The sequence below is a fragment of the Falco punctatus genome, assembly GCF_963210335.1.
Source record: "Falco punctatus genome assembly, chromosome: 11".
Classification (NCBI taxonomy): Eukaryota; Metazoa; Chordata; class Aves; order Falconiformes; family Falconidae; genus Falco; species Falco punctatus.
Window position 1 is genome coordinate 31,796,256 of NC_137591.1, and position 20,830 is coordinate 31,817,085.

The following is a 20,830-nucleotide window of genomic DNA, read 5'->3' on the forward strand; positions in this document are numbered from 1 at the left end:
GGTAGCAGTCCATCCTTCTACACTAAAGCATGGGGATACATTGTGCTGGAACACTTAAAGGAGAGCAATGGCACCTACTTGTCCAGTTCCAAGTATATTTTTAATTAATGTGGGTTTTCTCATGCATGTACACCTGTTTTAAACATTAACATTGGATTTGTTTTAATTAGGTCCTGCTATCAGTTGAACTTGCAGAATAAGTATGGCCTGTAGAAGCAGGAATTGAAACCTCAGATTTCAGTAGTTCTTATTTTTATTTCAAGCTGTAACAATTCTGTTTTTACTTGATTGTATGTATCTATTATCTGATAGAGGAGGAATTACAAAAGTTGCATTGGAAAGTTTTTTGCTTTTCTGTAAAATCAAGATTCAGTGAATTGTTGAAAATCTTATTTATTACCTTGAATTTTTTAAGAGTGACTAACTAGGATGAAGGAAGTAAAAGTAAAAGAGGAATAAATCAGGCTAATCACAAAGATAAATTTTAAATAAGCAGTAGTATTTGGTTGCTAGCCCCAAAATGGCTAGCAATCATTATCTTTCCAATAGGTGATTTTAATGGCCCTTTTTGTTTGTTTTTTGTTTTTTTTTTTTTTAAATTTAATTTATAATGTTCCTAACTTCATAAAAATCTCAGTTTAAAGATCAACTAGTTATAAATCTGGTCATCCATTTAGTATGAATTGGTGTGCCTTGTGTGTTAAAGCAGTTTCAAGGCATAAAGCACTGATATTCCACTTGCTGAGGGAGAGGGAATTTTCCTTATGTAAGTTAATGACCCATTCAGATTTAGGGCTCTAAATGATTGCACCCCATTAGTTATTACTGCAAGTTAGTTGTGGTAAGAAAGAATCCTTCCTGAAAAGTGGGTAGGGTCATAGGGGTCAAGCTTTGGACATAACTTGGAGCAGGAGAAAGGAAGAGAGAAGAGTTGGTGCCCTGTGAAGCACATGTAAAGCTACGCTGCTTGTGTACCTGTCTGACCCGCCGCTGGGACACCGGCAGGGTGGTGGTTATTGCCTGCGGCTTATGATGGGCAGAGTTTCGGTTGCAGATCAGCTAGAAATGTTTCTGAAAGTAAAACAACAGGCCTTACTTCACAAAGTTAATCCTTTTACTCTTATCAGAGGAATTTAGTTTAAGTAAATGTGAACCAAGATGCGCCCAAACACAGATGGAGAAAAGTTAAACCAGACGTGGTCTTGAACTGCTTCAGCAGGTAGTAGAGGTCTTCTGCCGGCAGATGACTTAGAGGAAAAAATTAAGAAGAAAAGCTTACTTAAGCACTTGGGTGGATGAATTGGGGACTTGAAAACCATGTCCATAACTACAGCAGATGTTGTCACTTAATTTTTCACAGTTGCAATGCAGTCTGAGGGAAAGATAATTTTTATTTTGAAATAACAATCCACTCTAGTATAGCCTTCTGTTTGTGTTGATCAGACATCTGCCATGCAAAAGTGTAAGCTGTTGCTCTTCACTAGCAAAAATGCTGGAGCCGAGCCAGTTAATTTACAGGGTCAGTGAGGATAGTAGGGCTCAGAACAGCAGTTTGAATTCATCCTCAGGGTTTCATATAAGTGCTTGAAGTCAAAATTGTCTGGTCTTTTATCTCCTCTAGTAGCTAATTCATGTTAACTAACCTGAATTATGGATCGTAGAATCACAAAACAATTCAGGCTGGAGGGACTTTTGGAAGTTACTTAGTCCAACTCACAGCTCAAAGCAGAATCAACTTCCAAGCTTGACCGTGTTTCTCAGGAACTTGACCAATCAAACTTTGAATGTCCCCAAGGCCAGAGATTTCCCAAGTTCCACAGGCAACCTCCAGTGCTTAACTACCCCTACTAGGAAAATACGGTGCGTGTCTAGTCAGAATTTCCCCTGCTGCAGACTAGGACCACAGGTTCTCATCCTTCCCTCCCCCCACCCCTTAGACTCCAGCTCTGTATTCTCTAAAACAACCCACTCAGTAGCTGAAGAGGATGACTGTCCCCTTCAGATGCTCTTTCCAGGCAAGATGTTGTTCTTACTGCAGTATGAGTAAATCTAAAGAAACCAGTGTGATATCATTGATTCTGCACAAGGCAAAGTTTGTAGAGAAACAGCCCTCTTATGCCAAGTGGTAAATTTGAGGAGAGGAATATGCTTTCAGGCACAGAAAGTACTTGACTAGAATAGTACAGTAACATCGATACTTACCACAGTCCTAGCTCTAGAACACTGTTTTATATTTTATCTATGAAAATCCTTCGGGTGGATAGGGTATTCCCATGTTCTTGTTTCCAACAATGTTTTGGAGGACCAGAAGCTGTTATGTGGGCATAAAGATTCTTAGTATGGAAGTTGCAGCTAACCCCCTCCTCACAGAGAAAACTGAAAGAGAATCTGAACTTTTTTCTTGTGATATTGGTAGCACTTGAAAGTCAAGAGTGATGAGGGGAAAAATTCCCGTATCCTCTCATTCACAGAGCACCGAGGGATTGGCTGATACTGACTCACTATGTAAACATGAGCAATTAGTTCTGTTTTGAGCCATGCAGAGGAGTAATGTGAGTGAGATGCTTTGAAATGCTTGTGTACAAATATTTGGAAGAAAAATACTTTAAATATCTTCTTTAAGCAAAGTAAAGGTCTTTTCAAGTATTCTTAGTTTGCCCAGCTGACAGAAAGTAATCACAGACAATCAGTTTTGTCAACTGCTGTGTGAAAGGTATTGGAACTGTGTCAACATTTTCTGGTTTCAGAAAAAGCAAACACTTGAGTTTGACTTTCTCTTACTAGTACTAAATCTTTGAAATGTCAAATGGCTTGTTAGCTTGTGCAGGCACCCGAACTAAAGTGCCAGTAAAGAAGTGCTCTGAATTCAGCTTAGGGGATTGCTATGTGTATGCACTATGGTGGTAAGAGGCTGGTGTAGTCCAAAAGATGCTGTGCCCCACTGGACTGACATTCGAAAGATGGGCATTTGAGTCCTGTACTGGCTCACATCTCTCGCTTTTCTAAGTTTAAGTAACATGCTTGGTGATGAGCCCTTGGAAAGCATTAGAAGATTTGTCTTTTCTCCCAAGCAAGCCAAAACCTAAAGTGCAGGGCAGAAACTGCATTCTTATATGCTAGTGTAGCTTTTCTTGGTTCTGCTCTGTGTGTGTTAAAATACAGTTCTGGTGATAAGGGTGATTGCTATTCGGGACTGTGTTTATAGAGAAGCAGAAATGCACACCCAGCGTGCAGAGTGTACAAGCAATTCATTGCTACGCAGAGATCTAGCATAGAGCTTGTGAACCTCATCTGAGACCCCACATGAGACTGAGGAGGAGATACAGCTGGCTCTGACGTTAGGTGTAACTTTCACCCTTAATAAATAGAGAATTTTTTTCCCCGTTATCCTTGTTTTTCTTAGAATAGTTGTGTTTTAGTGTGCACTGATACAGATTTGGTCTTACTCTCACAGCTGTCTTATATCTGCTAAAGCATCCCACTCAGAATATTATTCATTGCAGATCTTTCTTTTTTCAAGAACCAGTCTGGGGAAGAATAAATGGGAGTTGTATATATTTATGTATTTATAATGGAAATGCCTAAAGTTCTTTCTTGAGCATTTAAATGTTGCCTCTTTTATCAGTGATATCTCAAGAAGGATCAGGATAACTGCTCCTATTTTAAGCATCTGTGGTTTCAAAGTTTAACTCCAGTACAAAATTATTGCATCTGCTTTCTTCCAGGAGTGTGATAGAAGTGTAGAGATGAGTAGTGTGGAAAGGAAATAATAAATAATAGTGGAAGTTACAACATAAAGTATGTGCAAATAGGAACGAAAAGATAATGAAATTACCTAAGATTTGAGTGGGAAGTATTAAAGGATGTTTTAAGCGGCTGCTGCCTAAAGCAGCTCCAGCCTAGGAATTCCTCCTGCCGGGCTGCTGGAGCTCAGCCCCATGTGCCCAGGGACCTCAGGGTCTCTGTCCCAACCCCATGGACACTGCAGCTTCTTTTCTGTTTGCACATGGATCAGTAGTGAAGCTGAGTTAGGTATCACGGACAGGCAGAGGATGCTGAGCCAGCTCCACGGACTGCTACAGACAAGGTGCTGCCTTCAACAGCAGCAACATACAGGACTTGCATAAAACACAGGACAACCAACTCCTGTCCTCCTCCTCCCTGACTGGTTAGGGGTTGTAGCTCACCAGTGACAGCACGTGCATGCTGCTCTCTAGAGCTGCATGCCCATTTGCGGATCCCTTGAGTACTGGCATGGCCCCTCTGTTGCCCCGATACCCTTGGACCTCTTACCTGCTTCTTGCCAGCTGTTCCAGCCTGCAGTTTGTTAGTTGTACACAGGTTCCACCATGTGTAGCCTCACCTCAGTCAGAGATCACTCAGAAACCTGGTGGTGATCCTATCTCTTTCTTCTGTTGCTGTGGCACTCTGGCCTCTTGTTGGCTTCCCCAGTACAAGGTGAGCTCAAAGAACACGGTGCTACATCCTCTGTCATACATGACGTGATCTTTCATCCTGTGTGATAAGACAGTTTTGACCTAAACGAGGTGTGTTCTTGTGATGTAAGCTCTTGTCAGGTAGCTTAGCATCAGGGAATGAGAGTGCTGCCCTGGGCTCTGTTTCACGGCTTCAGCAATGTGAAATGAAACTAAATATTAAACCAATATTACTACTTTTATTTTTACGCTGTAGTGTGCTTGAAATTGTTTATCAAGAATCCACAAATGAAGTAAAGGTTTCCATATATTTTTTTTTCTCTGATTTTATTCTTTATTCTGTTCTTTCTACGCAGAGCCTCCACCCATGATTCAGGTTCCCAATAATGTCACGGTTGTCCCTGGTGAAGGAGCCATCTTGACCTGCCTAACTTTAAGCACAGTGCGTTACAATCTCACCTGGCAGAGAAATGGCAGGGATGTGAGGCTTAAGGAGCCCCTGCGAATAAGGATGATGAGCAACCTCTCTTTAGAGGTGAAGAATGTTAAGCTCACAGATGCTGGCAAGTACAACTGCATTGCTTCTAATGAGGGTGGATCTACCACAGCATCAGTCTTCCTTACGGTGCAAGGTAACAAGGAAATGGCATGTAAAACTTAACCATGTCATGTTTTTTATTTTCTTTATCTTGTGAGCTGCCCTGTCTTTCTTAGTAACTTTCATGTTTTATTTATGCCTTGGAGACTGGCAGAACATTATGCAGTTCTTCCCTGTTATAAAATGGCAGTGGGAGTCACCAAACCGCACTAGTGCTCATTTTGTGAGACTGCCTAGTGCTGTGTGTCTCTGAGCCATGGTTTGATCTTCCTCCTGTGATGGCCAATTTAACTGCTTTATAAGTACACTGAGAAAATGAGAAAATTTACAGGCTAGCTATGTGGATTATTATTTTTTTTCCCAGTGAAACTATTAACTGCAGTTACATATGTAGAACTAAATAGGGGAAAGTTTCTGTGTTCTGTATTATTTTATATCTATAACAGAATAGTACTTCTAAATTTTTCTGTGTATTATGATGTATCAGTTTCATAGGACAGTCAATATAAGCTAAGAACTAATCATGATTTTATGAAGGCAAGGACTTTAAAAATGTCAGAACTGAGAAAGACAGCATGGGTGAGACCAAACAAGGTCTAAACCTCTACTGTTGCTGCATACCAGGAACACATTGCAAAAAAATATGTATAAATACAGTAATTTATCTTGGAGCAAATCCTTTTAAAATTTGAAAGTACTGCAGGTGTTTCTCTGTTTACCTTGGTCATGTGAAGGTTTGAATCTTTGGGTCCTAGCCACGTGTCTGTGGGTTAGAAGAGACTGAACTCAGAGTCTTCTAGAAAGAAAACTGTTCTGTCTACTTGTAGGTGACTGACAGGGTTTCTTCTTGCTGATGATACTGGATCATGTTCTGTGCAGAGCGGGCAGCTTCATTAACTTTGCTGCTGTAAGTCTAGTACTTTGTTAACTGATGGAAAACTTAGAATTGTGGAAAAAAGAAAAATTCAATGGAATTGTCTGGCTTATGGTGCTTTAAAACAGAGAAAGGTCAAAAGTGGAGTTGTAATGGTTACTAATGGGATGTAGTTTTCTTATAGGAAGAGGATATTGGCTTACCAAGGTGGAATAGGTAGATGTGCAATCAGTTCTGTAGGTCCTATTGCAGAGTCCAGCAGAATTAGGTGTTTCTTCTTAATCTGTTTGAATTACCCTTAGATAGCTACAGCAGAGTTAAAACTTAAATTTCTAGCAAGGCTGAAGGAAAAAAAAAGCCATGAAAAAACCTCAGTCTGCATATGTTTGGAAAACTTAAGTTTTAAATTCTGCAGGATTTTGCCATCAAGACACTTATTCAGGCATGTCAAAGGCAGCAAGAGAAGAAACCGCTCCCTCGTTCATCTCTTCCTGGGGTTTAGGTTTTCCTCCCTAATGTCTGTAGATCAGCTGAGAGCTTTAACACAATGACCAAAGTACTTCTGGCAGTCTTTTATAATAAAGCAAAAGTTTACTGCTGCTGCAGCAGAATATTGAGTTAAAAATAATTTATATATGTAGAATGATTATATCAAATAGTTGGGAATTACATTTCAGCTGGTACTGGTGTTGCTAACAGGTTTAAAGTGTCTCTGAGATAACCCTCTTGGACAGTTTAGACAGGCTTAGTTGAGCATCTCAGTCATGTTTTCTTTGGTGAATGATGGTTAGAACAGAATAAATATGTAGGAAATGCTAAGCTGTAGCTGAACTCAGATTTCTGCAGTAGTGTCTGCCTCTCTGTTTGGTAAAAGTAATCTACTGCCAGCCTTTCAGACGGCTAGGTGAAGAAACCCAATGGTATGAGAATGGTTGTGTGCACTATTATTTGTGATCATTTTAATTTCCTTGGGCAAAATGATTTCTATCAGATATCTGGAGGTACTTTGCTGGGTGATTGTCATGTACAACCTGTAGCGCTTGCTGGGGTCTAAAATAAAAGCTGTTCAAAAGAACAGTTTCTATTTGGCAGCAAACAAGTAAAAGCATGGCTATACGTAAGCGGTAAAAGCTTTATAGTGTTATCAATATTAATATTCCAAAGAGAAATTTGAAGTCCTGTGAATTCATTGAGATGGGTTTGTGCTTTGTGTAGTTGCAAGTAATTCAGAATGTCAAATTAAATTCATGTTGGAGCCCTTTATTATTGTTGGGACAGTGACATATCTCTGAATTTTGGATCAGAAAATGTACACTGCTTTCATCCCCTTTTTCTTTCTGAAGTGGGAGTTAAGGCAGAGGACAAATCTTGGTAGTTCTAAGAATAACCCAGCATATGCTTTACATGCTTAAATGGATTGTAGTAAACCCTTGTTTTGAAAGCTTTCGGTTTGATGCTGCCATTACTGAAAGAGAACATGAATCTGATTTTTGTGCCAGTGGCTGTACAAATAGAGACTAAAATCTTGAGTGGGAGATGACTTTTCCCCCAAGTTGCATGTTCTGTGTTAAAGAGAACATGCTATAGTAAGTCACTAGTTGTTCCACACTAATAATGAGCACAGCTAGATGAAGATCCTATTTAAAATTCGTGCCTGTGGACTGGTGGTATCTGCTCAGAGCAGTCTGAAAGGTCACTGAATGCAGTTTCAAGGAACGTAAGTTCTCAACCTTTCTAGGATTTTAGTGCTGCTTATTGAGTGCTATGACTAACTTTTAAAGTACATGCTCATCTTTGGTTGTCATTAGATGGTGGCTACATAGCGTGAATTGCTCAAGTCCTCCTAACAGATTGGTCTTGTATGGAAACATAAAAATTTGTAAGGGCATTCACCTGTTTTAGAGGTGCTTCATATAATTTACCAGAAGCCTGGAGGAGCATATTGCACCCATGTGAGGCTAGAGATTGGCCAGGAGTGCAAAACACTAATGATCTTTTCCAAAACTTTTCCATCATGTATTTCTCACTGATGAGTGAAATTCCATGAGCGTGTAAACTTTTTCTTTCCAGTTTGTTACAGTCTTGTAGGTAAAATACAAGTTTGCTATATGCATATTTATCAGGTTAAATTAATATGGTGTGTTTTGGTAGTCTGGTATTTTCACCCACCCCCAATCAGTATTACTTATGTGTATATTTGAGAAATTTAGTTGGTTGGTTTTTTTTAAATTGGAACAGTGTGCATGCTGAAGAGATTGATTTCTGGGTGTTGGTTGGTGAGTGTTTTTGTTTCTTTCCCCCTCCAAGAATTTTAAATACAAAATCAAAACTCGGATCCCTGGAATTTGGGTGATGCTAAATGTAATTTCATGGTAGTCTTGGTTTTGCGTGTTTTGTGGTGTGAGTAAGTAAGCTTAGACAATGAAACACTTCTTTTAAGGATTGCAACAGTCTTTTGCCTCTACAGCACAGCTGTATAGTATGTAGAAACTTACGGCTTTTGCTTGTGTTTATGTTGGCAATTAGTAGAGATGTTTGAGTTTAGTAATCTCAGCATATGATGAATTCCAGCAGTAGATTAATAAGTGAAGCAACACTGAAAATCTGTCTTATTGGGATCCATCTAAGGTAATCAAGTGCCAGTTGCTGTGCACTGAGATCACTGAAGAACAGCGTGCAGGTCAGCAGTTTGGATGTATTTCTTTATCTGAATGTACAGGTAGAATAAAATCATAGATGCTGTAGTTACTGTTTTGTCCATAGCAGGGTGGGTTTCCTTTACCTGCTTATTTGATGAATGTTTAAAAATGTTGCAATACCTGTCTGGTATCACCATCACAACTGGAAGGTGTTTTTAGCATTTGCTTACGGGTAGCACTGTTCAATAATTCAGTGATCTGTGCTAGCAGGGAAGTCCTAGAAGCACCTAAGCCGCACCTGGAAGAAGTAAGCATGCATATTGCGTGTTCCACCCACCCATGTACCTAAACATAAACTTTATTCCTTGACTTTGAGCATTGAAATATTGTCATTGCTGTAAGTGATCTTTTGTCAAGCCAATGCGTGATGAGTACTGTCCTGTCAGTGGAGTCAACCACATTAAACGTGCAGTGGCAGAACGTGGGACCTGTTAGATTGACAAGATGCAAGTGTGCTGCCTACTGTAGGGAGCTGATGTGGCACCTATCCAGGTTAAAAAAAAAAATAATTGCACAGGAGACAATATATGTGACCAAAGCAATGGTAATACTTGGGTACATCCCACACAAGGAGCAGAAACCAGAACTGAACAAACACAACAGGACTTTCAGTGTGCCTATACTTTGTATCTACAATAATTCCAGGAAAGAGACTGCCTAGATGGACAAAAGGTAAGTTACCTCCTAGGTGTAACCCAGTGCTTGGTTCCCTGAACATCCTCTGCTCTTTTCTCTGAAAAGAGACACTACAGTAACAAACATCTTAGTCCTTTGAGATCTCTATATAACTGATTGTGTGAATATCATTCGCTTTGGTACATGGATGCACACTACAATAATGGGCAAGGAGAAATTTGTTACACTGTACTGAGTTCTTCAAACGTGCAGAAAATGAGGAAGGGAATAAAATAGAAGTATTACTGCTTTACTTACCATTTCAAACTTAGAAAGTTAAATAAATGCAAGGTGTCTGTCCTAAAGAATGAAAAGCAGTTCAGTGCCTTCTGTACTGCTTTCTAGATTATTTGGAACTGTCTGAGAAGATGAGTTGATATTATTTCCTCAGCTGCGTATTTTGAAGTTCCTACCTCCTATCTGGTAGCACTGTGATGCTTCCACCCTTGCTAGAGCAGGAAGTAAAACAGTTGAACTCTCGGCAATGTTCTGTGATGCAAAAGTCAGTTTTATTTGAAAGAAAGAGAAGATGAATCAATCCATATCCCAGCTCCTAATTATCATTCACAGCAGGCTTAATGATAGTCATTAAGCTGCTTTTCAGAAACTATCCTCTTGCACAAGAAATGCAGGTTAGCAGAAGGGTCAGGAGTTGCCTGAGCAGCCTCTGGAGTTCTCTGCCACTCAGGAAAATGAATGAGCATCCCTAAGTTCATTTGTCTTCTCCATCTAGCCACCATTCATAAGTGTTTCTTTTCTACATTCAGTGAAAGGGAAGTGATGGGGGAAAAAATTGTTTGCATTATTAGACTAGCCATTCTTATGGCCTGATTTCATGAGTTGGCTTGAATTTACTGTTTGGGAGGTTTATTTTGATAATATTCCCTGGGTGAGGTCCTCTACAGATCAGTAGAAAAGCAAGACAAACAAAACATGCTCATCTGGCTAGAAATACCTTTACATTTTCTGTGTCTTGTTGAACTTGTGATGAATTAGCTAATAAATAAGTGATCAAGTTTCTTTCATTTTTTTATAGTATTCAAATTATGCAATGTAGGATGAGTTTTTACTCCAAAGAATTTAAGTCCTAACTTGATGAAAGACAAAAAATATTAGGGCATTAAACAGGAAATTAGTGTAATTCATCTTAATTTCTGTCACTTGATTTCTTGCTCAGCATTTTCTTGCTTTCTCACAGAAAATGTAGGCCTTCAGAAGGATCTCTAAGAGGAGTTTTGGAGGAATGGAACCATAACATCTAGAAATCAGTACTTGTAGGTGGCTTCTGACCTACATAAACCTCTGGTTCAAGGCAGTAGACTATGTGGATCTCTTGGAAACTAGCTTCTTGCAGAATATTTGATCTCTGTTACTGCAGCAGTTTTCCTTGTGCTTTTTATTAATTAAACTGTTAAGTATTGTAGCTATAAGAAAGTGTTGGAGTTGCGACCCTTCTAGGGGGGCTGTGTGTAGTCCTTGGTAATACACAGGAGCACAAGCAAGTTCAGTTTACATTTCAATAAAGTGAACTGTGTTTCTTATGTGAAGATGGGGACACATACCCTGAGAAGGAACCCACTAAGTTCTGGAGGCTGAAGTCCCCTATTTCATGTTCTATAAAGAAACATCACCTTGGAAAACCAGTACTGTATCTGCAGCATGTCAGTGCTGCTCTGCTGAAGCAGGAAGCCTGACTTTTTAATTTTCATTTATAAAGGTGTTCACAGAGTGGTTTTTCCTGAGCCTGCCAACTTCTAGGGCTGAGTACAAACCTGGACAGGGACATGAGGAGGAAGGAGCTGCCTTTCTTTCTGTACTTTCCTTCTGCAGGTTGTTCTCCTGCAGGAAGGCCATTGAAAAGGTCACTCATGGGGTATGTATGGTGTCAGATGCTTTCTTTATGGCCTCTTGTTCACAGCCGGTAAATACTTGGGTGCTTAATTATTTCTGATAGTGTGCATGCAGTCAGTGAACGCCAGGTTAAAAGGAAGTGCAGGGAGGTTATGAAAAACAACCTTGGTGAGAAGACTCTTTGACTGTAGTGCATATCTACATGTCTTTTGGGAAGTAGTTCTTTTGGCTACAGAGACAAGATGGGTGTTCCTTCCCTTCTTGTCTTTTGCAGCATGCTTTCTTTGCTGTGGGTTGGATGCTGTGTAGTATAGCACAGCAGATCAACTTGTTCTGTCCTGCGGTAGGAGAGGGTGCTGCTGGCACGGGTGAAATCGCAGCTTGTGTATACTCCCTGGTTGAACAAGAAGATAACTCTCCCCTTTACCCTACAGAAGTTAAGTAGGTCCTTGGAAGCTTCATGGAGAGTCTGACAAAAGCAACCGTGAGTGGCAGTGCTGTGTACTGCTCACCTGAGCTAATGCAGAAGCAGTTATGGAAGCAGACGTTTCTGTGGCTTGTTGTGCAGTGTCGCCTTCGCAGTGCCAGGACGAGGGATGATGCAGGACGACACACCCCTGCGCTTCTGCGTGGTTGAGGGTGGATTGGGAAGGAGATCAGTGGGAACTTGGCAGCTACCTGAGATGGCTGGCAAGTGAATGAAGCGAGATAATAATGTCCAAAGACAATGTTCCTTTTTAATTAGGTTCACTTGGTTGATGCCAAAAGTACAGATGAATGTGACAGGCTGATTAATGCTGAAGGCTACTTTTTGTTTATCCCCATTGAATGTTCTCATCTTTATTTATGCTGTAAGAAATCTGTTCTGAGCTTGCTATTCAAACAGGAGCCTTTGTCAGTTTTTCTGTTTATATACAATATTTCTTCCACACTTTTTTCATTTGGCTTGTGAACACAAGTATAAAATTCTATTGAATATTAATTCCAATGTATATTGCTAAAACATGATTTAAATTTAATAGAAATCAGATGAATGGAGAGGATTCCTTCTGCAAATGTAGTGACGGGTTATGTGTTGTATTTGTGGTGTTATTTCATAACATGGGATATAATGTGAATTCTGTACCCGCTCTGACATCAAAATGAAAATCTGTGCTCTGGGAGGAATTCTTCATAGCCCCAGTCTTCTGTCTCACTGACATATGTTAATAGCTATCATAATAGTGGAGTTGGATATTTTCCCCCCTGTGCCTTCCCAGTATGCACTCTTGACACTAACATTATGTAGGTTTTTAGACAGTTTGAGATCAAAGCCATTTCCTTCCATTTATGTTTCCACATGGGAAAACTAAGGCATATCCATAAAACTCACAGTAACACAAGAATTTGTAGGCGTTGCTGTGGTCACACAGGACTTTTGTCTGAAGATAATTATTTTTTTACACCAACACTACAGTTCCTGCATTACTAAAAAACAGAGCTTTGTGATAAGCACTGCTCTTGTAGTATCTTGGTCTTTAGAAACCCAAGTAGTCAATTCAGACCCATTTAATTGATGCTAACAAGAATGGGTTGTAAGTACACAGGGCTGCTAGTGAACAGACTGGACATGAGGATGGGGCTCCATCCACTCTCTACCGGTACCTGTGTGTGTGTAGGATGATCTTGATGCCTACTGTAAGGTCTAGAGGAAGTGAAATTTTACAAAAATCAAACTCTTGTAAAAAATTTGCAACAAATGTGTGCAAGCTACTGCCATAGTTGCATTCCTACATGGTGTTTTTTTAATCTAGATACACATTTGTTTTTATTTAGCCTTGTTAGTGCATTACTTGTCAGTTGAATAGGCTGAGCCATTCCGTTTTCAAAAAAATTACTCCAAAACTTTTGTTAGTGTAAAAGGCAAGAAAGAATCTTGGGGGTGCTGCACAAAAATATTGGTACGTTATGAGTAATGGATCATTCAAATATCTGCAGGCTGGCTTTTGGGCTACGTTTCTGTTGAAAAAGAAGAAGTACGCAGAAAGTTGTTGAAAAACATTGGCAATAAGTCTGTTTTTTTCTAATAAAGGGTGACAAGAAGGTTTTATGTTGTATGAAATAAAAAAAATGGTATTTGCTGATCCTTTTTCATGTTAAGTCTAACTGCTTCAAATGGTTTTAATGTAACAAATCCATGCCCCTAATATTCCAGTTACAATCTTCACACCAACTTTCTTTCACTTGAGAAGCTTTACCCATGGTCTATTTTGTCTAAAACCTTTTATTGTACAGCCTTGAATGGGATTGCAACTGTAAGGAGCTCGTGCTTCTCTTGCCCATATACAAATCTTCTCCTTTAAGCTACAAAGAACAAGGCAAAAAAAATCAGTGACCTGTCATACAAGAAAGCCTGTTCTGTGTGCCTGCCTGGTGGCTGGCCTTTGAGTAAGAAAACAAGGTGGTTAATTAGTGGCAAATGTAGCCTCACTGATTCAAGCTGGTAGCTTGATTATTATGGCTGCGTATATCGACTTTTCCAAATTCATTCCATTGCTTATATGTTAAATACAAATATTCCTTCCATCTTCTTCTTCTCACCTGATAATATCATTGTGTGAAAATAACTGCATGGGCAACGGTGTGTTGCCAAAGCATAACATGTAACTAACAGTTTCTTAATATCAACACGGAGAGGAGACCTTCCTGAAGACCAGAGCATGCAGGGGATCTCCTAGTGTCTCTTGGCAGGATATAAAACAAAAGAAAAATAGCTGAGAAGTCTGTGCAGGTCGTGAATCACTGGAGAACAGTTCTGCAACTTGGATCCATTTCTTGCCTCTCCCTGCCTGCGCCCCCCCCCCCATTTCTGGGTTTAATCCTAGGACTTTTGGAACTATGGCTCTGCCTTCCTCTGGTGCCTTTCCTCTGGAAGTGTATAGGTTTCAGAAACTTTATGAAACATGGGAGAGACTTTTGAGAACCCTGCAGCTTTTTCTCAAATCTGCCAGTGAAAAACTAATGAACTTGGGGAAGGTTAATGGACACAAATTTAAGAAAGGAGATAAGGCATTATATGCATCTGTGTTCACAAGTTTGGAACTTAGTGCAAATTAGTTGCTGTTTATTAAAGTATTGATTCTCTTGGGCAGTATAGCTGTCTGGTTTTGCCTAGACTTTTACTTACAGGTCTCAAAATCCTTTATAAACTCCCATGAAAACAGTCCAGTCCTGACACTAATAATTCTGCTGCCCGGAGCACCGGGTGCCATAGTGCATCAAAGAGCTTTCCTCACAGCAGCAATTCCATTTCTCTTTGAAAGAGGAATTTCACATGCTTAGTAGGGGCATACAGACAAGTTTGCACGAAACACTAACAGATGCGAAATACTCATGAAACTCAAACACAAAACATAGTGCATATATTTTAAATAAAAGTATACTAAAAAGGTTACATCAAAGTTATGTCTATGACTTGTGTACTGATGCTTCAACTAGTTTTATTTCAAAACTAGTATTTCCTTGGGATCCTTGCTCTCCTATCCAATAAGTTGTATTACAGGACAAATAATTCTATAGTAACTATGACTGTATCTCATATCCATGGGACAGTAATGTGCTCCCCTGCCTTGCAGCTATGATGTGCTGTAATTAGTCCTTGTGATCAAGTGAGTTTGGACCTGCAGAGGTACTGACACCTTGTTAAAGTCAGCAGTGTGACTCAGTCAATAGCATCTATAGGCTCACCAATCTGTGTTTCCTAAACCTATGCTACCCTTGATAAAATTTTCCATGTAAAAGATGAAGAGATCTCCTGCTGTTTTTAGCTGTGCTCTTAATTTGATGTTTGAGCCTTTGAAAACTATTTAATTTCTCCTTATCTCATTTTTTTATCAGTCACTAATCCTCTGTCTTTAAGTGTGCTGAGATCGTGAAGAGGAAGATTGTTTTCGAAGTTCTGTGTTGCAATGCCAGTCACTTACAAACCTGCTGGTTCAAACCCTCAGGGTTTCTGCCCTGCAAGGAGGCAGAACCTGCCTCACCTCCGTCCTAGAAGCAGCACAATCTTCTGCAGGGAGATTCCTCTTCTGGGCCAGAAACACTGTGGATTTTAGTGAGTAGATTTTTAAGCAAAGGGTATTACAACACAGAACTTAGACAATAATCTCCCTCCCTGCAATGATGATGGAAAGGGCATGGTATTAATTCTTCCAGAAAGGTATTTGTAGTAGCAGTCTGAGTTGTTTCTGTTTGCATTATGACAGACTGAACTAGAAAGATTTATACTGTTCAGCTGGAAGTTGCACAGCATCACACCTTCATCTTGTCCTTGATGGATTATGCCATGCACAAATATATTGTGTGTACTGGCTCCTACACATGTTTTTCCTTAGTAGCCATGAAAACATGTCAAACATCACCTGAGTCTGTAGGATGGTGTAATTCCCGCTGAAGCTAATAAAAAAGCGCTAGGCAAGCAGTCCTAGATTCAAGGTACCTCCGTGTTTAGTGTATTTAGCCCCTTTTACTCCCCAAAAATGGAGAGTTAGGCTTAGGCTTTTCATTCCATGGTTGCTAGTAAAAAGATCAGCTGTGGAGGAATAGATGTTAATGCAGTGTGGATTAGCAAAAGGCAAAGTTGCCAAGATGAAGACTGATACTACTGATCACATAGTAGCTGGTTTCGTGCCCTAACAAAGACGAAGTAGCACTAGTTGGTACTACAAGTTGCTACTTTTCCACCCATTAAGCAGTGTGGATCTTTTTCTTGCCACTGTAAGTAAAACCAAATTGTATGTACCATAGGAAAAAATGTCAGTTGCCACAGGGAATTGTTTTGGTGGTCTTTTTTACTGAGGAAATCTGTCTAAGGATAAAAGGGAATGCATTCTATGAAGTTCACCGGTCAGTTTTCTGGTGAAAATCCAGCTGAAATCCAGAACGTCCATGGGCATTGCTAACACTAGACTCGGTGGTCTTCAACATGATTTTGCTGTTAATTTCTTCCTCTGTGTGTGCACGTCTATTGTTAATTTTATTTTTATCGCTCTGCTTATGTTCTTACCGTTGGCCTGCCTGAAGATTTGTGGTCATTGGCTTTAGTTTTCAGGAATCGCCGCAAATTTGTTTTATATTTCTCAAAATTGGTTCTGTTGCTGCTTTGCTGATTTTTAAGCATGCATTAAGAAATCAGAGTTAATTATTACATTCAAGTTCAATCCATGTGAAACCACCAATATTCTCATGGTTTCTATTTGGAATGATAACCCCGCACAGCCTATGCCTTTTTCAGCCTGGCTTTGTCACCTTGATGGATCATGTTGGTGAACTTTGATTGGTTCTGGCAGCTTTTTATCAAATCTACAAGTGAAAAACTAATGAACTTGGGGAAGGTTCATGGACCAGGTGCTTCCAGCAGAACTGGTGCTCCAAATTCTGGATCTCAGAATACAGGAAACCGTGTAGGCGCGTGAATTGATTTGGTCTCTGTACCCTGAGTCCCGACGTACTAACTTTTATAAAGGTATACGTGTTTTATGCTGAGGACTCGGTAGACTGTGCTAGAGGAAGAGAGGAAACAAGTGGGCTCTGGCCTTCAGTAGGATTGTTTTTTCACTATAGAGCTGTTTGAAAATTGGAATAAAGTTGTTTATAATCTGTGTTTTCTAAATTGGATCTTCTGAATTGCATTTTTTTTATTTCTTTTACTAGAACCACCCAGGGTTGTCATTTCACCTAAGAATCAGACTTTTACAGAAGGCTCTGAAGTGTCTATTAGGTGTTCTGCAATGGGTTATCCAAAGCCGACAATAGTATGGACACACAATGATATGTTTATTGTTGGTTCGAGCAGGTAGGGCTTACAGCTGTCTCTGTTTTGTTTTGTTGGTTGTTTTTTTTTTCCTATGTGAGAAAGCAGTTTTGAGGAATGCCAAAACACTCTATTTCTTTCACAGGAGTCTGACTGTTTCAAATAGCACCTCAGCCTTCACTTTTATAACTTTAATTTCAATTTTCTTATCTCTAAAATAGAAATAATTCAGTTTTCTTCAGAAGGCTTTTTACAAGATTAATTTAAACTCTTCACAAAATGCATTGATATCCTCTGGTAGACATAATAATATTTTGTTGTTTATCATGAGAACAAACCAGCAATACCTTTTTATAAACCATCTAGTCATGTTGCTGCTTTGAATGTGGATGTAACTGTTACTCTTTTTTCTTTAGCTAATCATTTTGGTTGGTCCCTTGCATGTTCCTAGGTATAGATTGACCCAAGAAGGCACCTTAATCATAAGAAAGGCAATTCGAAAAGATGCAGGGATTTATGGTTGCTTGGCAAGTAACTCAGCTGGGACAGAGAAACAGACATCCATCCTTACGTACATTGGTAAGTTAAAGAAACAATGTAGTGAAGTTGAAAAAAGCAAAGTAATACATCATCAGGGAGGAACTGTTAAAATTGGAGCTATGCAGATCATACTGGTAGAAATTTCAAAGAACTCAGACAAGATGTTGAACAGCTCAGAAATGTCGCTTGTTTTTTGTTCACGTCTGAGTAGTGTTGTTAGGTGATATTTGGGGCTTACTATTTCTTCCTTATGGTATTTTTAAGAAAAAAAAAATTGGATATTGAAGGGGGGTAAGCTTGCAAACCTGAGCGGGTCTTTGGAAGAGAATCGTGTTTCTGTAAATTCCTGTAGCATGCTTAGCACTCTGGAGTCCTCATCTGAATTGTGTCCTCTAAACACTATTTTAATGCATTGATAGCAGAGTACATACGACGTCTGGCTGGAGAGGAAGAGTGACTCTTAATCTTTCTATTTTTCTACAGGTTAAACTTTTCTGATTCTATCCTTAAATTCCCTGTCTATTCTGTGTTTGATCCAGGTGCTTTGAATCAGACTTTTTCACGTTTCCTAGTGTTTATTTATCATCTTACATGATTTTTAAGCATGTTTGACTTTCAGTGCAAATATTCTTCCATACGACAAGAGAAAATTAAAGTCTTTTGTCGTTTATATCTTAAAAATGGGGTATGCTTTGGATGAGGAACTCATGTTTTCTATGTTGTTTCTTTTTAGAGGGCCCAACATTGACCATAGCTCAAAGTGAAATTCTGGTTGCTCTTGGAGACACAACTGTTATGGAGTGTAAAACAACTGGAATCCCACATCCCCAAGTTAAATGGTTTAAAGGTGCACTTATTACTCCTTGTTTGGTTTATTTATATTAGCAGGAATATTTTGAACAGTGATCTTGAAGTGACTTCGTTTTCTCAAAAGCTTTACGTAGTGTTCAACTAGTGACTGATGTGTGACATTCTTTAAATCTAGAAGATACGGCACTTGACCTCTGGGGCATAAATTTTTGCTTGTGTTTAAATACAGTGAATTAACATACTGTAGCATAATTAATAATATTTTTTTTAAAAAAGCTGAGCCTCTTGTGCCTACTTAAATGAGGTTTGTTCTTCCGTCAGAGAATGTTCAGCTACAAAAATTGTAAAACATTTTTCTGTTTTTTCCTGTTGGATGTTTTCTCTAATTCTTTTGCAACATCTAGGAAATTTTTATGTTTCTTCTTCCGAATCTCAGAGGTATCTACTACAGTTTTTTTAGTAGTGAGGCAGTATATTGGTTACCAGAACTGCAGAAGTTTCTATAGAGTTAAATGGGAGTTAGAGAATCCATGTCTCAAGACTGAACATTTATTCTCAGAAAAAACAGCTGACTCCAGTGTGTGGTTGTACAAACCACCTGCCTACTGATTTTCTGGAAATAATCCTGTTAGGTATTGCTAACGGATAACTTATCTAGTCCAATATTCCATCTCTGACAGTTGTTGGAGGGAAGCACAAAACTCTGTGGTCTGTTTGCAAATAACCTTCCCTCAAAGGAAGCTTCTTCTGCACTCACTACACTTAATGGATGGCTTGTATTTTAAAGCAGGAGTCAACAGGCTTTGATATTCATCCCAAAAGAGTACATGTGGGCCAACTTTGAATGTTTACACGTCATGACTGTGGCTCCCGCTGAGCTTTAAGAGGTAGCAGACCTGTTTTCTAGGTTTTGTGGAATTCTCAACTTGGTACAGAGCTGGCAGACAAGTGGCCACCACATGTAGCCTCTAAATTAAGAAGGAGAAATACAGCTTGGCACAGCGTCCTGATGCTGATCTCTGTCCAAAGCTACTTGGGTTTGTGTTCCCCTTATGAAACAAATAAGTAAAAAAAAGATTGTATCTAATGTGGTAATGAGTTTTTTCACTCAGTTGAAAGCAAGTCAAAGCACTCATCTGCTAAATGAATACAGCCATGCTGTGAAATAATCTCAAACTTGGACAATGTTTTGTTGGGATAATGTTGATATTGTTATATTTCATTGACTTTTTTCTATCTGAACTTTAGGTGACTTAGAGTTGAGGGCATCGGCATTTCTCATTATTGATACTCATCGGGGTCTTTTGAAGATCCAGGAAACACAAGACCTGGATGCTGGTGACTATACCTGTGTGGCTACCAACGATGCAGGGAGAGCTTCTGGAAAGATAACTCTGGATGTGGGCTGTAAGTACCTGGCTATCTAGACAGTAAATACTCTTAATTACCGTGTTTCTGTATCTGATCAGTGGTGCCTCGGTTATCTAAACCTTTCTCACAAATACGTGCAAGTCTGTGTGTGTGCTGGGAACACCCTTTTGGTGGTGTTCACTAAACAGTTTCCTTGTCCTGTTTTGACTTCAGCTTTCCTTCACTTTTGCTTCTTTTGTAAAGCATAAAAATTATGAGGAGGAAGAGAGAGGCAGAGGGGGAGGAAACTGTTCAAACCTCAACCTAATGTAATTCTCAAATAGAGAATATATTATACTAACTTAAGTTACTGTGTAAGGTTATTGAAGCCTAGCCCTTCCTCTCCTCTTTCTCAAGTTCTAACCGCATGTTGCCTGACACATCACCTCTTGTTAGGTGCTGTTCCTGTCAGGCACATACACTGTTGGAAGCAATGAGCAACACTGCTTGAAGGACACAAGGAGTTTAACAATACTGACTGTTAAAGGAAACATTCACACAGACGTGGGTACCACTAGGTTTGCTTTAATCACAGCTCAGAGCTGGGCCACCACCCCAGTGAGTGGCAGAGAACAAAGGGATACGGCACAGCTTATATACGCTTATCAAATCATTAGTCAATGTCCAAAGTTTTTAGAAGTTTCCTTTGGTCTTGTCAGTTCTGCAAATCCATCACCTGACTCTGTCCCAGTTGATTCATCTATTTGGTTCCAGTCTCTGCCTTGGTTCCAAGGTCCTCCTGGGATCATGATCTTCTTTCTGCCTGCTTTAACTCACACAATCCTTCAAGCACACTTAGTCTCTGAACAAGCAATTCCTATTCACATATAGTAATTTTTTCTAGAAACACCTGCGTTTCTGAGAGCACCTGTGTACACAAATTGATCATCTATTGTTTCTCTATTCTCCTGCTGATTAACTTGACTAAATTTTAAACCAGCCTTGGATTAGGGCTATATGAGGGACAAGGCCTGGTTCTGCCATTTAGCAGCTTCAGCACATTAAATTTCTTAATTCAAAATACATTTTCTTTAACACTAACATTGAGTATGCATGTTTGTCTGATGGGGTGGCTGCATCTTAATTTTTTTGAGATATTTAGCTCGTTTCTGGCCTCTCTATTGTAGGTACAGAGCATGCAAGGGT

At 39.5% G+C, this 20,830-nt stretch overlaps 1 protein-coding gene across 1 annotated transcript in view; it reads left to right on the forward strand.

The window, feature by feature from the left end:
• HMCN1 (hemicentin 1) overlaps positions 1-20,830 on the forward strand; it is a 224,581-nt gene that overhangs the window by 89,768 nt on the left and 113,983 nt on the right. Inside the window, exons 11-15 of the mRNA XM_080406436.1 lie at positions 4,793-5,068; positions 16,825-16,966; positions 17,376-17,503; positions 18,198-18,311; positions 19,523-19,681. Of these exons, the coding sequence (XP_080262562.1) occupies positions 4,793-5,068; positions 16,825-16,966; positions 17,376-17,503; positions 18,198-18,311; positions 19,523-19,681 (819 nt within the window). The remainder of the gene's footprint in view (positions 1-4,792; positions 5,069-16,824; positions 16,967-17,375; positions 17,504-18,197; positions 18,312-19,522; positions 19,682-20,830) is intronic.